The sequence below is a fragment of the Quercus robur genome, chromosome 3, assembly GCF_932294415.1.
Source record: "Quercus robur chromosome 3, dhQueRobu3.1, whole genome shotgun sequence".
Classification (NCBI taxonomy): domain Eukaryota; kingdom Viridiplantae; phylum Streptophyta; class Magnoliopsida; order Fagales; family Fagaceae; genus Quercus; species Quercus robur.
Genome location: NC_065536.1, coordinates 53822645 through 53839545, shown reverse-complemented (window position 1 = coordinate 53839545; position 16901 = coordinate 53822645). Strand labels below are relative to the sequence as shown.

At 36.1% G+C, this 16901-nt stretch overlaps 1 protein-coding gene across 3 annotated transcripts in view; it reads left to right on the top strand.

Annotated features, from left to right (window-relative positions):
- Window positions 1–4524: 4524 nt before the first annotated feature.
- The window catches only part of LOC126718374 (twinkle homolog protein, chloroplastic/mitochondrial), an 83015-nt gene continuing 70638 nt past the window's right edge, over window positions 4525–16901 (top strand). The window contains exons 1-10 of one of the 3 annotated variants that reach the window (XR_007652897.1): window positions 4525–5329; window positions 5540–5758; window positions 6055–6188; window positions 10966–11021; window positions 11116–11173; window positions 11281–11391; window positions 13030–13116; window positions 14160–14240; window positions 15262–15327; window positions 15410–15526. Coding sequence is in view for 2 of the 3 variants with exons in the window: in XM_050420520.1 (XP_050276477.1) it covers window positions 5155–5329; window positions 5540–5758; window positions 6055–6188; window positions 10966–11021; window positions 11116–11173; window positions 11281–11391; window positions 13030–13116; window positions 14160–14240; window positions 15262–15327; window positions 15410–15526 (1104 nt within the window). In the remaining variant the exon portion in view is untranslated. The remainder of the gene's footprint in view (window positions 5330–5539; window positions 5759–6054; window positions 6189–10965; window positions 11022–11115; window positions 11174–11280; window positions 11392–13029; window positions 13117–14159; window positions 14241–15261; window positions 15328–15409; window positions 15527–16901) is intronic. The other 2 variants (XM_050420520.1, XM_050420519.1) reach the window with 2 other exon arrangements.

Here is a 16901-nt window from a genome sequence, read left to right as displayed (position 1 = left end):
TGACGCCACGTGTGCAAGGCCCTGGACTTGTTAGGCCCCGGGCCTTGGGACATCGTGCATGGTTGTATGTTCTATTGGGCCTACAAAATTGGCCCAGGCAAGCCTCAATGCCCATCCAAAACCCAGGGACCACGATGGAGCCATTATGGCATACCCGACAAAGGTGGACTTTGCCGATCAACTCTGACCTGGCCAGGGAATGCAATTTCTTGGGGAAGTGAGACCTTGGGTGCCTGATATTGCCTTGGGAAACATTGCCGCCGGGCAAATCTTCTAGTGTGGGAATCAATTCCGATGCCACTCTTACCACCCCCCACTCCCACCTAAACACCCACTTAGTGTTGATGACATTGGACCTCCTTTACCACTCACCACAAGGGTAATCATGACTCCTCCACTAATTTTGGGCTATAAATATGAGAAGCTAAGGAAGAAAGGTGGTTGTTGAAAAGTTTTGAAGGAAACTGAAAGTAGGAGTGAGAAAGTATCAGCTTAGTGCAGTAATAGTAGAGGGAGAGAGTAAAATAATTCAGAGGGATAGGCAGCCCCGTTGGGTCTTTGTACAAGGAACTACCCAAAGTAGGAAATCTAAGCCCATATTACAAATAAATTGTGAGCCTGAGTGAGGCTCGACCCATCCACCTCACTCTTGGCACACACAGTTCCCTAGTTACATCCCTAAGAATTTTTCTTATAAATGGGATATTTGAATTTTATGCATTAGCTTGTCAGTAATTAAGAACGATAGGCAAAGAAATGAAAGAAGCAGTCTAAATAAGCAAGGTTGGATCTTTTTTCCTCTCTTCATTATGGTAAGATTCATAGGGTTGTGTGTTTGAAATCTGAATAGTTGGTTAAAATGGTTTTGCACTGTTTGTGAGTGCTCTGTTTCTGTTTCTTTTCTGGTTTGTGAGTGCTTTGTTTCATTTGCAGGCAGCCTTTTGTCGATGCTGTTGTAACCAAGTGCAAGCACTATTTCTATGAGAATTGTGCATTAAAGGTATACCTTCTATTTCTGTGAGCAAGCACTACTTCAGTCAACTGTTTATGGATTTTTAGGATGAAATTTTTTTACATTCATTTATAGAAGAAAATCATATCACACATTTAAAAAATTAACCCTTTTAAATTTAAAAAAAGAAGTTGGCAATGGATTAAATTGCAAACTTGTAATGAATGAAACATGGCAATGGAAGTAATCAGCTCACACATTTACTGCACTATTTAGGACAAGTAGTTTAGCTATAGTAAATGACAAGTAGATATGACAAGCATACATAGTAAATGACAAGTAGTTTAGCTATAGTTTAGCCTAACTATTTAATTAGTTAGGCTTTGGCATTTGTCATGTTTTCATTAGTAGATTAGGTCAGTCAGTTAGACATTATGTTTGAATACTTTACCAAGTATCTTTTTATGATGCAAGATTTAGGAATTATCACTTACAAGTAATTCTTATGGGACAAGCTAGAACTTATATGTATGGGTACACTTAGGTATTTATGCACATGTTTTTGGAATTGTTGTTCAATCTGCCTATGAATTGGTATGAGGAATTTATTGTTCATTTTACCCACGATACTTTGAGAAATTATCATGGTAGGTGATGATAAATACTTTGTGACATTGGTATATTGAGATGAATGCCACTTGAGAAATTACTATTTAAGTACTCATGATGTTTTACATGGAATTTGATGTTTATATTATTTTGTAGTGGTTGGAAGGTATCATGATTTTAAAGTATATATTTTGCAAAGATAGTACTGGAATACTTTTAGAATGATTAATTTTGAAACACATTTACTATGAGAACTTTGAGAGAATGATTTTAACACCCTAAGGCTAGTTGTGATTAGTGGCATGGTACTGTAGGTAAGTCCTTGCAGTCTTTTATGCTACTAGCTATGCTAACTTATGTTTCCTTCTTATTAACGTTAAGTTACATGATTTCCAAACTATGTTGCATCTTTCTTTTGACATTTTTGGTTTATGTGAAATATTTCAGAATTATAATGCTATGAATCATTTAAACTTTTAATTTGAACTACTTTGATAGATTACATATAATCACAAAATTAAGTATTTAAATAAAAAATTAACTTGCTCTTTTCCAAACTCAAGTTAGTAAGTCCTACCTTCTGAATTAGCTTAATCCCCTCACCCCCACCTTTTTCCCTAATATTTTCTATTTATCCAAATACTTGAGATACCATTGATCAGATGTTCTTGGGTATTGGTGAATTGGACATTATGTTTGAAGTCTTATTTATTAGAGAATTGAGTTACACTTGTTTTTTTTTTCTTTGTGGTTTCAATTTGGAGCCTAATATTGGTAAAATGTTTGCATATTTTTTACTTGTGTTCATTATTTGTATTGGTTCTTATAGTTACTAAATCGCAAATGGAACGTGAAGAGTTATATGATGCCCTAAACAATTCAGGACCATCAGAGCTTGAGTTACCGCTTGAAGATTTTGGCAATTATGAGTTGAAATCCAAGCCATATGTCAGAATGCAATTTGACTCCCTTGATGATGTTGAAACTTTTTACAAAGAATTTGCCAAAAAAGAAGGTTTTGGAATCCGTATCCGTACGAGTAAAAAAGCACCCAGAAGTGATAATGTAACAAGTCGTATTTATGTATGTTGTAGTGAAGGGTAGCGCAAAACAAAAAATGCATTAAACAATGGTTTGAGCAAACATGATGAAACCAAGGCCTGTAGAAGTTGCTGAAGTCTTAGAACTGGATGTGAAGCAATGCTTAGGGTCATGAAGAATAAGAAGTTGTAGAAACGAATTGTGAAGGGATTTGACAACAACCACAATCATGGTATTATTAGTCCAAAAAGTGTGTCATACCTCCAATGCCACAAAAAAAAAAAAAAAAAAAAGTCTACTGCAGCTAAGAGTCTAGTTGAAAATTTTGGTGAAGAATGTCTTCCAACAGGAAAAGTTGTCATGATGTTCAATGTAGGTGATCAAACATTTACAAGTAGAGATTGTTGGAATCACTTTAGGTATAAGGGTATAAGTAAATTTGAAACATGAGATATATATCCTTTAGGTATAAGTAAATTTGAAACATGAGATATATATTATTACAATAAAAAATTCTTAAAAAAAAAAAAAAAGACTTGAAAAATGTAATGAAAAAACTCACTTTATGCTAAATCATCAATAATTTATTGGGTGATGTAACATTGCTTAGAGTTACACCAAGTGTAACTTAAACCTAACCCTATATATATATGAGTAATTGCAGAGATACAAACTTTTCTATAAATTTTTTTATAAACTACTGATGGTAAGTTGAGTATAAAAAAGCAAGTAGAAGTGAAGAAATATTTTAGCATGAGAATAACTTAGGTCCGGAGCTGGCGTAAAAGATCCCTTTTACGCCAGCCAATCCAGAAACACCACTCAAGCTATCAAACTTAAATTTAATACACTTATTACACACAATTAAAACCCACATAAAACCTCAATCTTTCCTGTTCTTTCTCTTCAAAGGATATTGAAACCTTTAGCAATAGGATATTGAAACTTGCACCAACACAGTAAAAAAGACCAATCACATGTATTTGACATTAAGGAATTTAAGATAGTATCTAAGATAAATAATTTATAAATTTCAGCAATTATAAAGAGTCATATACAATTCACATAAGAAAACACCTATATATTAGTTTCCCATTAGATTTAGAATGACATGAAAAACACAAACAAAAATCAATGAGCTTGTGATAAGGGGCAGTTTAGATCTAGTTTTTCCAGTGTACTGGACTAGTTGGAATGGTGACATAGGTCTAAAAATAGACACATGTCACAATTCCAACGGGTCCACTAAACACTGACCTAATCCAGACCCTTTGTGATAAATCAGTAACTTTTAAAATTTCAAAAGCAAACAAAAGAACCCATACACGGGAAACCCCGAATTTTTTTTCTAAATAACAATAAATATTAAAAAATTTAGTTAGTTGTCACATTTCAAAACAATGTTGAAAACTAGCATCTCGAGTGTCTAAAACTCGAGTTTTTAAGTCTCGATTTGTTAGAGGATGGGTTCAAAGTGAGAAAAAAATCGACGTGAAAATCAAGTTTTAAAGACTCGATTTCCATAAATTGCAGAAAAACGCCGCTATAAGGCTTAAAAACGCCACTATAGGGCTCCCTAACCTGGTACTTATAAAAAAAAATTTTGCAGGAAAACGCCGCTATAGAGCTTTAAAATGTTATAAGGCTTAAAAACGCTACTATAGGTGAAATTTTTTTTGCATGAAACTCGAGTCTTAAAGACTCGAGATCTATGTGGCATTTTCACACTCACAAGGCGAGTCTTTCGGACTCGAGTTCTAATATGGATCTCGAGTTTCTAAAACTCGAGATGTTACTTTTCTTAACTCTTTCATACCGTTCCTAATTTACTATTTTGAATCACTATTCACATATGTGCTGCACAAAACCTCGAGAAACCCACGTACCAAAACAACAATAAATTAGCAAACCACCCCACGCCTATTTTTATAATAACTTCAAAGTTTCTATCAGACATTTTCACAAACATCTTCTGTGCACTCCAAAAATTAACATTAAAATTAAAATGAAAGCCAAACCCAAGCAATGAATTGTTGTAATATTGTCACCAGTGGTGGTGAAGCAGGTCAGAAGCACCGCCAGCGATGGTGGAGTTGGTGCAAGCGTAAGCTCTGCCATAGCTGGATTTGGGCTAGAGAGAACGAGAAATCAGAGAGAACCTTAAGATAGGAGAAGGCCACAACGGCAAGCACCGCCGGTGGTGGTGGTGGTGTGGGACTCGGTGGCATGGAGATTCAAACATGGGTGTCTAACAGAAAGGTACGGAGGAAGAGAGATTTTGAAATTTGGTGAAGGTGAAGTTGAAGAGAAAGAACACGACAAAAGAGAGAGAGGTTATATGTGGGTTTTAATTGTGTAAAATAGGTGTATTAAATTTAAGTTTAATGGCTGACGTGGCATTTCCGAATTGGCTGGCGTAAATGGGGACCTATAAAGTTACTCTCTTCTTCTTCCTCTGTGTGTTCCCTCTCAATCTCTTTCTCCTCTACCCAGAAAGCAGCAGCCACCACCACAACTAAACCACCGCAACCCAGCCGCGAAACCCGCTCAAAATGCGAGTGTGTCTGCGTCGTCCTCTTCACTCTACCCTCTTATTCTCTTCTTCTTCTACTACTAGTACTACCTCACCCAGCAGAAGATTAGGCCGTGTTTGCTCCCAACGTTCTCTCTCACATGTCAGTGCCAGTGCCACCACCCTTCGCTCTTTCAAGCTCCCCACTCCACCAGGTATTTTTCTTGCCCACCACAACACTTGAAAACAAAGCATTTATGCCCCCAAACTCTATTTCATTAGCATCTTATCTTATATGTTGTATTGATTTTTATATGTATTGGACTGTGTATGTATATAGTTGTAAAGAGTAGTGAGAATTCTGGGTCTTATTGCTTTTGTCTAAATTCAAAATTGTTTATTAAGTTAAGTGTAATTTTTGACAGGGCACACCAAAAGCCAGAGTTGGATGATGGGCTCCAAGAACATGTTCAAGACCAATTCTTTTGCAATCCCATTTGCTAATTCTTCACATAGACACTTCTTTAACACCCACACACCCCTCTTCTCTGCCTGTTCTTCAAAACCCATCTCTAAAATTCATTCTTTACCCCTCCAGACTAATGGCTTCTCTTCCATCTCTCATGCCAATGTTCCCGGACCAGGTATTTACCCCTTAAACACTTTATGTGTATGTCATTATTGATTATATATGTGTTGGAGGACTCGTTGATACTATTATTCTTTGCAAAGATTGTTGGATAATTCATAAAACGATGTTTGTGAGAGCTTATATATGCGTTATCTTTGTATTTGAAGGCTTGAAGATGATGTTTTTGTTTGCTAAGTTTAGTAGAGAATCAATATTAATTTGTGTACTTGTGAGGGGGAATCTTTAGGTACATGAAGGCTTGTAGTGACATATATTTGTTTGATTGATGGTTTTTATTTTTTTAATAAGATATTTTGGAGAGCCCAGCAGAATATAGGCTTGAAACAACACAGTTGAAAATCCTGAAGCAGAAATTGGAGGAGCTTGGAATGGACACCGAAATATGTGTACCGGGACAATACAACCACTTGCTTTGTCCAATGGTATTTCCTTTTAATTTTAGCTATGTTACTATATCATTGTATGTTTTAGGGGTCGTTTGCTAAGACTAATGCAGATAGAATTTGAATGATAGTAAGTAGAATGAATTTTGCTAAGACTAGGGTGTCCCTTTTTTTATATCAATAAATCTTATTCTACTGATTAAAAAAAAAAAGAATGAATTTTGACATCATGAAGTATAGTGCATTACATTTTTATGAGAAAATGGGTTTGGTATTATAACAAAACTTTTATCAAAAAGTAATTATGTTGAATGAAATTGAATTTGGGAACTTGTCATTGAACGGTGTCTAGTGTGGGTGTTGATGTGGGGTGGTTTGAGAAGGGGGAAGAAGTTTGAGAAAGAAAATAGAAAGGAGGAAGAGGGGAAAAAAAGTCAAAGAAAAAAACCATTTGTTATGCTAGCCCTACTACATTTAGGCAGCATTTGGTAAATCTATTAGTGGAATGCATTCTCTTAAAAAATTGTGTTCATGCTGAAACTTCTATTGAAAAAACAATGCATTGAATATTAAAGATTTTAGGCCTATTAGCTTAGTAGGCAGTGTGTATAAGCTTTTGTCCAAGGTTTTAGCTAACAGATTGAGGCGGGTGCTGGATAATCTTATTTCGGAGTCTCAAAATTCTTTTGTTGGTGGCAGACAGATTTTGGATTCAGTGCTTATTGCTAACGAATGTTTAGACAGTAGATTGAAGTGTCGTACCCCAGGTTTGGTGTGTAAGTTAGATATCGAGAAAGCTTATGACCATGTGAATTGGGACGCTTTGTTTTATCTGTTGGAGAGGATGGGATTTGGGGATAGATGGAGGAGATGGATAAAGACTTGTTTCTCTATCGTTCGCTTCTCAGTTTTGGTTAATGGATCTCCTGCTGGTTTCTTTGGTAGCTCTAGAGGTCTCAGACAAGGCGATCCTTTGTCTCCCCTCCTATTTCTTTTGATCATGGAGGTCTTAAGCCGTATCATGAAGAAAATTGATGAAGGTGGCTTCAATCAAGGTTTTCATGTGGGTCCTATTCATTCTACTAGTATCCGTGTTTCCCATCTTTTATTTGCTGATGATACCATTTTTTTCTGTGATGCCTCTAGAGAGCAGATTCTGTCTATTAGGCTGGCTTTGACTTATTTTCAAGCTTTTACTGGTTTAAAGGTGAATGTTGGGAAAAGTGAAATTGTCCCTGTTGGGAAGGTGCGTAACATTCAGTTTTTGGCTAATATCCTTCAGTGCAGAGTGGGCAGTTTGCCTATGACTTATTTGGGTATGCCTTTGGGAACTTTGTATAAAACGCCCTCCATTTGGAATCCGATCCTTGAGAGGATGGAAAAGAAACTTTCAGGTTGGAAGCGGCTTTATTTGTCAAAGGGTGGTAAACTCACCTTGCTGAAGAGTACCCTTTCAAGCCTTCTGACTTATTACCTTTCCCTTTTTACTATCTCCAAAGCTGTGGCGTCTAGATTGGAATGCATTCAAAGGAACTTCTTGTGGGGTTCATCAGTTGAGTGTTTCAAATATCCTTTGGTGGCTTGGGAAAAGGTTTGCTTACTATGTGAGTTGGGTAGTTTAGGAATCCGGAAGTTGGCGCCTTTTAATCAGGCCCTTTTAGGGAAATGGCTTTGGAGGTATGGCCATGAAACCTCTCATCTGTGGCGAAGGGTCATAGCCATGAAATATGGGGAGGGAAAAGGGGGTTGGTGCACTAGAGCTTGTAGTAGGGCCCATGGTTGTGGGTTATGGCGGAGTATTAGTGAAGGGTGGGAAACTTTTGCTAAGCATTTCTCTGTTGTGGTGGGGGATGGATCTCGCACTCTTTTTTGGCATGATAAGTGGACTGGAGATGTCCCTCTTAAAAATCTTTATCCTCAGTTATTTTTGTGTTCAGCTAATAAGGAGGCTTGTATTTCTGATGTGCTAAGCCCTTCAGTGGGTGATAATGACAGAGTGTGGAGTTTAAGATTTCAGAGGGAATTCAATGATTGGGAGTTGGCGGCTTCCTACTCCTTTCTTCATTTCATCCAAATCCGAATCCCTAGGGGTGGAGGGTGTGACAGGCTTTGTTGGGATCTTAATGGCAGTGGGAAGTTTGATACTCGGTCCTTCTATCATAAGATTCGAAATGCAACTCCCTCCACCTTCCCTTGGAAGGGTATTTGGAAAGTTAAGGTTCCTAAAATGGTGGCTTTTTTTATGTGGGCAGCAGTTCATGGTCAGATTCTAACTTTGGATAATCTTATGCTTCGTGGTCGCCCTTTGGCGAATCGTTGTTATTTGTGCTGTTGTAATGCGGAATCTAGGGATCACCTATTACTTTTATGTCCGATAGCTCATTCTTTGTGGATGTATATGCTTCGGTTATTTGGAATCGATTGGGTCATGCCAGGTTCAATTGAGGACTTATTATTCTGTTGGTTTCATTGGCTTGGGAAGCATAGTTTTGATATTTGGGATTTGGTCCCAGGCTATTTAGTGTGGACTATTTGGTTTGAGCGGAATCGGCGGGCTTTTGAGGATGAGGGGAAAACTATGGTTCAGTTATTAGAGTCTTGCCAAAGGACCCTCTTTGATTGGTCTCGATGTTGGGGTTTCTCGGATTGTTCTACCCTTACGGATTTTATTTCTTCTATTAGAATAGATTAGGGGCTGTTTTTGTCTTGTTGTTTCGTTTTTCCTTTGTTCACTACCGTGAACTCTTTGTGTTTCTCTTGCTTTTCTTATATTAATAATATTCTCTTATTACTTATCAAAAAAAAAAAAAAAACTAATTAGTCTGAATGTAAGTTTGTTTGATTATGAATTCTTACCAAATGCTTTTTATTTCATTTTATATTTTTTTTTTATCAATAATAAGGTGCTAGGTTCCCAATATATATATATTTTAATATCTAATTTTACATGCATAGCTCTATTCCATATACATATAAAAAGTCAAGTATAAAAAGCAATATAGTTAAAATGTGGTACCCACTGCACAAAATTCCCACTTTTGCGGGAGTGTGGGAGAGGTCATGGTAGAGAACTTTACCTCCAATTTTTATTTTTGGAATATAAAGCAATATAATTGCACAAACAAGTTTCTAATTGTTCAATTTCTACAATTTTCAATAGCAAACTATTACCTGTGTAACACTTTGCACCCCATCCCATAGGAAATTGTTTAGGAAAGTAAGTTTATATTCTCATAGTTTAGGGAGGAAAGTGTAAAGAGGGGTATAGTTTAGGGGGTAAGTGTAAAATGGGGTATAGTTTAGGGGGGGTAAGTTTGCATTCTCATAGTTTGGGGGGGGGGGGGGGGGGGGGGTAAAGTGTCATTCCCCCAATTAGTTTTAACTGTTTTAAGCTTCAGTTTTTTAGGTACAAATTTTTCAAATCTTACTTATTAATATGGCCCCCATACTCAGGCCCCATACAGACCTCATTTCTAATAATAAGCGAAATAAGCTAGTTTAAGTTTTACAAATCCCAAGGGCTATACAATTGGTTGGGGACTATTACTCGTGGAGCAAAGGTCACTCGTTTGAATATCCCCTTCCCTCCCCTTGGGCAATAACTTGTTATATAAAAAAAAATTTAATCCGAATTAAAAGGACACTTTTTTTTTTTTTGATAAATAACGTAAGAAAATAAGCATCAAATGTGAATCAAAGAAATTGGAGGAAAATAAGTACCAACTTCATTATCACTAGACAAGTAATATATGCACTTGAGTCAATTTGGGGCTACATCTCCTACAAACTGAAACAGATAGTCTAGTGTAAGATGGAAGTAATAAAATATGTTGAATTTGAGTCTCTCCATAATATTTCCAATAGAACCTTATTTTCCATAGGGACTTTTACATTGGCAGCTTGGTTAAATTGGTGAGTTTCTTACATTGGTTCCGCACCCCCCCCCCCCCCCCCCCCCCCCCAACCCAAAAAAGAAAAAGAAAAAGAGAAAAGAAAAATCTTATGTTGCTATATGAGACTTGGCTATGGTAGATAAGGTGGGGAGGATTGTATCTAGGACTAGTCATGTTGACTAAGTGTTATGATCTGCTTTGAGGGCCAATAGACATAGAGTATTCCTTGGAATGAGATTTGGTGGTCTTGGGGTCTTCTAAAAGTAGTTTTTCATGCTTGGAGTGCTATGCTTTATAAGATTTTGCCCAATAATGTTTTAAAGAGAAAATATTTTCTTTCTTTGGTGTTATTTCTATAAACATGATGAGAAACCATGAATCAACTGTTCCTACGTTGTCAAAATAGCTTGGGATCATTAGTGCTTTGTATATTCTCCTTAATGAGTTGCCTATCCTGAAATCAGTATATGAGGTAATATATAGCGTGTGAGATTTGGAAGCAGATAGATTGATTTTTCTTGGGGAGGCAGTTTCATTAATTGGAAACAATGTTAAATAAGTAATTTGGTGTCAATTTGGATGTGGCCTTTTACTGAAATCTTATTTGCTTGTTTTCTAAAATTTGGTTGTAGTATAGTTGTACTTAGAAAGAGTGAGGCTTTAGAAAGTTGTATAGAAGCAAAGAAACTAAAAATCTAAAAGAAATAGCTGCACCCATAAGATGGTTTTATGTTTCAACATGTAAGAAATCATGTTTCGTAATATAGATCTTGGGCATTTGAGTGTACTTTTGTACTACAAAGTTTGCAAACTGATTCAATCCTAACTTAGATATGCCTTTGGGCATGCATTTTCTTTTGAGTGAGGACAAGTTTTGTTTCTAGTGCTAAATTTGTATTTACTTGTTAACTTTGGTATGTCAGTGCAAAGGTGGGGATTCAGAGGAGAAGAGCCTCTCTCTTTTTGTTACAGAAGATGGGTATGCTTTTTGTTCTTTTTCATTTAAGTCATTTGTCTATTTAATTTTAAACTACTTGCAACTATTTTTATGATGCAAATTTCTGAGTGTTTAGGGGTGCTGCTTTATGGATGTGTTTCCGCGGAAAATGTGGCTGGAGAGGCAGTACAAGGGTAACATAGTTTTCATCTTTGTTTGACTTATATCTATTCCTAGCTGAAACCTTTGAAAATAGTTAAATGCCAAAGTGACTGGCCCAATGTTGTCCCTTTGATGGCAGGCCTTAGCAGATAGCCGGTCGCTTTCTGGATCTTTGAACCCAATAACCAAAGTTAAGATTAAAAGAGAAATTACAGTGGAGAACCTGCAATTAGAACCACTTTGTGACCAGGTTGGTTAAGTTTCAGCTATTATTTTTATTATTGGCTAACTTACAAATTGCACCCTCTAATTTGTCCAAAAATCAGTTTCATGTAACTTGTAGTTTATTCATTTCAGTTATATAAGTCTATAACCTATGCTTTTATTCATTGCACCATCTAATTCCATCACATTGTGCTGTAAGGTGTCTTAAAAATGACTTCTTTCTGGTATTTTGAGTTTCTTAAAGTATAAAAAAAAAAAAAAAAAATCCAAAATCCTAGTTTAAAAAGCATTTTTTTAATCTCTCGATTTGTTCCTTGATCTCTGTCACCAGTGACGAGGATCTTGAGCACATGATGCACAAGTACGGCTGCTTATTTTCAAACAGGCATGTCTCTCATGGCTACCTGTTTTTTGCATATCTCCTATCATGCAAAAAAACACTCTTCTACCATTCCCAACCACAAAACTAGTGTAGCAAACCTATCTAAATCTGCCTTAATACTTCTCCAAAGATCACTAATTTTATATTTCTTACTAATTTCATTGTCCATTGGTCCCATGCATCCATACTGTATGCCAATAACCCATCTGTAAAGATGATTACCCTTCTTTCCAAAGTGCCACAACCATAGCTTCATTGCACAGTTATATGGAGTTGTGGGTCTTTATCTTTATGGTACTTGGTGTAGATTAGTTATGCCAAAATCAGTGTGTGCTTTACTTAAATGTTGGCATAGAAAACCTACTTTGTGCAGAACTTATATGGTGGAAAAGAAATAGACACACTTTTGAAGGGCAGGAGCTTTCTCTTGACAGAATTAAGTTTGGATTTGGCTAATCCTTATTTTTTTTGATATCACTTGATCAAGAAGTCCATTGAATATTCTGGGTTTTTCAGATTCATTTTATGTATCGTATATAGCATTTATAACTAAGTCACTCCCTATGTTTTTTCATTAATAAAATTTTATTTACTTACTAAAAGGAAAATATGCAACCTGTCTATAAGAATCATTTCTTATTATGATTTTTTTACTCTGGTTTTGTACAACGGAATACTAACTAGAATGTGATCCTGAGGACAGGGATTTCAAAATATAAATGCAAGCAATTGTTCAATTTCACTTGGTGTTTTCGTTTTGCTGTTTACCATTTTAACTACCTGTTGCACGTTTTCTTCCTTTTTCTTTTCATTTTTAAAGGAGATATTCTTAGTTCTATAATGAATTTTGCCTAATTGATTAATTTAGTAGTAAAATTTGATTGCTAAATATCTGTTAGTTTCCTGTTATTTTTATGCTTACTGCATGTTATAAGCCTAAGGAAGATCTGTCATATGGGAGGGAAAGGCTATGCTTGCTGTTCCTAGACTTTCTGGACTCCCTGGGCTTTAGATAATTGTTCTCTGTTTTATCTTTCTGTGTTTTTATTTTTGTGCTTTCTTTTGTATACTTCCTGTGTTCTTGGTTAGCACCTTTTTCTTAATAAATTTATTTACTTATCAAAAAAAAAAAAAAACTTTGGTGTGCTATACTGTCCTGTTTTCTTGTAAGTCTGAGTATTGGTTAGCTAGGTTGTGATGCTCTTACCTGCTGCTTTCTCAGTAAATTTTTTTTTTTGCCTTATGCAAGGTACTAAATATAATTTTATTGTCTTATTTCAGATCGTTGGTTATTTTGCCGAGCGTTTAATATCAAGGGAAACACTGCAGAGAAATTCTGTCATGCAGAAGAGTTGTGCTGGTGATCAGGTGAATGGCACTACTGAATTGACCAAAAACCGGATACCTTTTTATCATATTGATGGCCTTAGCCCTTAGTTGTGTTTGGATTAGAACAAGATATTAATATGAATATTCTAATGATTTGCCAATCAGCTTGAGCTCAACTGGCACCTCCTCCCCTTATAAGTGCTAGATGGAGGGTGAGGCCATGGGTTCAAGGCCCATTGGGTGCATAAAATCCAATAAAAAAATGAGTATTATAATAATTTGGATTACTAGTCCTTTGAAGTTTAACTTATCAAAAAGATGAAAAACAAAAGTGTAGAAGATTGCTGGTTTCACCTTGGAGATAGAGGATGCATGAAGGCATAACTATTATTTAGGATCATATATATATATATATATATTGAAGAACTTATTCCATTTGATGAATATGCAGATGGTTTGGATGTGTTTCATTTCTTTGGTTGCCAACTTCATAGTGGCAGATATTAAAACGATATTTTTTATGAACATTGGCCAAGAGCCTTGTAACTGAGTGGCATTGTCTAGTCTCCTTTATAAGGAGAATCATGGTTCAAAATGTCCCTCTCCCTTTTATTGTAATAATTAAATTATCAGCTATATATATATTTTCTGAATATAGAGTTGATGTTGATATTATGGCGAGGAAAATTAAAAAGAAAAAGAATAAAATGAAAATAAATTTAACTGTCCATTTCAGAGAAAATTTAAGTTAGATTCTTTTCAATTGCGAAGTAAGAAAAGAGAGTATAGTTTTATTACGTGAAACTGATAACATGAAATTCTTTCTTCTTCTTTTTTTTTTTTTTGGGGGGGGGGGGGGTGGTGGGGTAAATTAACAGATTTTATTAAGATGAAAAATGTATAACCCAAGTACACAGAGTATACCATGGATACAGCAACATCAAACCCAGTTCAGTTTTAAATGTAATGGTGGGGAAAAAAAGCATTTCTATTCACATGGAAAATATACGATTCTGGTTGCTTTAGTTTAAATGTGACAACAATTCTGTTTTCTCTGATGGCTTCTGAAATTCTATTGGCAGCTTGTAATTGCATTTACTTATTGGAAAGATGGAAAGCTTGTTAGTTGCAAGTACCGGGACAGCAACAAGAAGTTTTGGCAGGTTCGAGCAATAATTGCTACCCAAGCTAGTATTTAGTATAAATGTCTTTTAGCCCCTTGGGTCTATTCTCCTGTGGACAAGAAGGTTTTGGCAGGTTCGAGCAATAATTGTTCCTTGAGCTAGTGTTTAGTATAAATGTCTTTTAGCCCCTTGGGTGAATCTTCCCATGGATGACCTTCTTTTACAGTGTTTTCAGATTAAGGATCTTGAACTGGGATTTTACTTCAAGTTGAAATCTAAGATTTTTATTTTATTTTTTATTTTTTTTGGTGTGTGTTGTGGTTTGTTTTTTTTTTTTGGGGGGGGGGGGGGTGTGGGGGAGGTGGAGGAGCTTGGGCTAACACAAATTCTGTGGAATTTTGGACTTGACATTTTAAGCTTTTAAATCTCAACTTCAAATTCCATGGGAGAAGGTATCATTATTCAAATTCAACTGGCATTATTATTCCCATACTACCACTATTACTCTTCATATTGCCTTTAGTACCTTTGAAACTACTATAATATTTTAATTTCTTAATTTTTAAATATACTCATCTAGAAACTGGAAATTTAAATTGATGGGATTGAAATTCCCATTGATGTAGAATCCATCATTTTGAAAATTCTAAGATACTAAATTTTAATTCTTCATCCATACATGACCTTAAGGAAATGAAATATCATTTGCTTTGAAGCCAGTTGATTGGCTGATGAAATCTTCTGGTTGGTGCCAAATATCTGTGAAGGCCCTCTGTTGGCTATGATGGTAAATCAGGAGTCTTTTGTGAAAAAGGGATTCCAGTAATTAATTGAAAGTTACTTTATGCTCCTTTATACGTGTGGCATTGTAACAATATTGCAATTGGACCTTCTACCTTCTGCTGAACACGGGCTTATTCTAATGTCTTTTGATATTTTTCCTTGCCCATTGCAGAATTACATTGATGGTGACCTCAGAACATGGATTTCTGCTTTTGATGCTTTTAGAAATAAATAATACTGTCATCTCGATTTTCTTAATTCTCTTCTTTTATTTCAGGAAGCAAATACTGAAAAGATTTTTTACGGGCTTGATGATATTAAGGATAAAAGTGATATTATTATTGTACGTCTTCCATTCTTCTATGATACTAAGTGATATCTTCATCATTTCCCTTCATATTTATTATTTCACTTAATTATTATAGGTTGAAGGTGAAATGGACAAGCTTGCAATGGAAGAAGCTGGGTTCTGCAATTGTGTGAGTGTGCCAGATGGTGCCCCTCCAGTAGTTTCCACAAAAGAGTTGCCACCTGAAGAAAAGGTCTTTTTCATCCTCAAAACTCTGAATTATGTCATTGGAGTAATGCATTTGTGATTGTTAAGCATAGTTATGTGTTTGTTTTAGAAGTGTCCTTGGATATCCTTAGAACTTGACTTTAACGTGTCCAAAAATATCGGATATACTCCCATAAAGAGGTATCTTCTGTCAATGAAGGGGGCTTTGTTCATGGAGAGAGCCAATTAGTTCTAGCTCAAATGACACGTTCTCTCCTTGTAAAAGCAAGCTGGAGGGTGAGGTCAAGGGTCAAAACCCATGGGTTGCATGCATAAGTTACCAAACATAGACTCGGACATGTATATGTGTTTATTAGTTTTATTTGCAGTACAATAAGCTTCTCTTTTGCTGCTTGTGTTCAATTATGAATAGAAGTATATTTTTCTTGGGAAGTGTGTTTATAGTTAATTAATTTACCCTAACACACTGTTGTGAACGGGATAAATTATTGAATGTAAAATGGTTGTGGAAATATGCTATGAAAAGGACTTCCTTGTGGAGAAGGCTGATAGAAACAAAATATGGTAGCATGTGTTGGGGGGGGGGGGGGGGTGTTCTTGTAGTGTGCAGGGGCCTTACGGGGTTGGTTTATGGAATTATATGAGAAAGGGGTGGGATGACTTTTATCCTTTTTATCATCTTTAAGGTGGGGGGATGGTTCTTGTGTTAAATTTTGGTGTGATCCATGGTGTGAGGGGCTTCCTTTGAAAAATATCTTCCTAGAACTTTACAATATTGCTAGTAACAAGGATGCATCAGTGGCTGAGTTGTTGTTGTCCTCAGAGGCAAACTACCATAGGAATATCAGATTTTACTCAACTGGTTCAGGATTGGGAATTGGAGTCGATTGCATCATTTATGGACGTTATTTATTTTGGATCTTGGAGAACAAATGGGGTGGATAAAATTTGTTGGAAACTCTACTAGGGGTGTTTTTGCTGTGTTTTCTTATTATAGGGCCTTACAACCCCCAAGTCTAGTTTTTTTCCATGGAAACTGTTGTGGAAACCATAAGTTCCTCCAAAGGTTAGTTTCTTTATTTGGACAGCGGCTTTGGGGACAATTTTAGCCATTGATAATTTAAGGAGGCGAAAAGAAGTGGTGGTGGATTGGTATTGTATGTGCAAGTGGAATGGGGAGACCCCTGACCACTTACTCCTACATTGCTTCTCAAGAGTTGTGGAATATGGTGTGTTCACAATTTGGGGTTCATTGGGTCATGCTGCGTAGTGTCGTGGAAGTTTTGGCAAGTTGGTTAAACAAGTTCAATAAACTCAAATCTTAAGGTGCTGTGGAGAATGATCCCTCATTGTCTTATGTGGGTCAGTTGGAGGGAAAGGAATACACGTACCTTTGACGG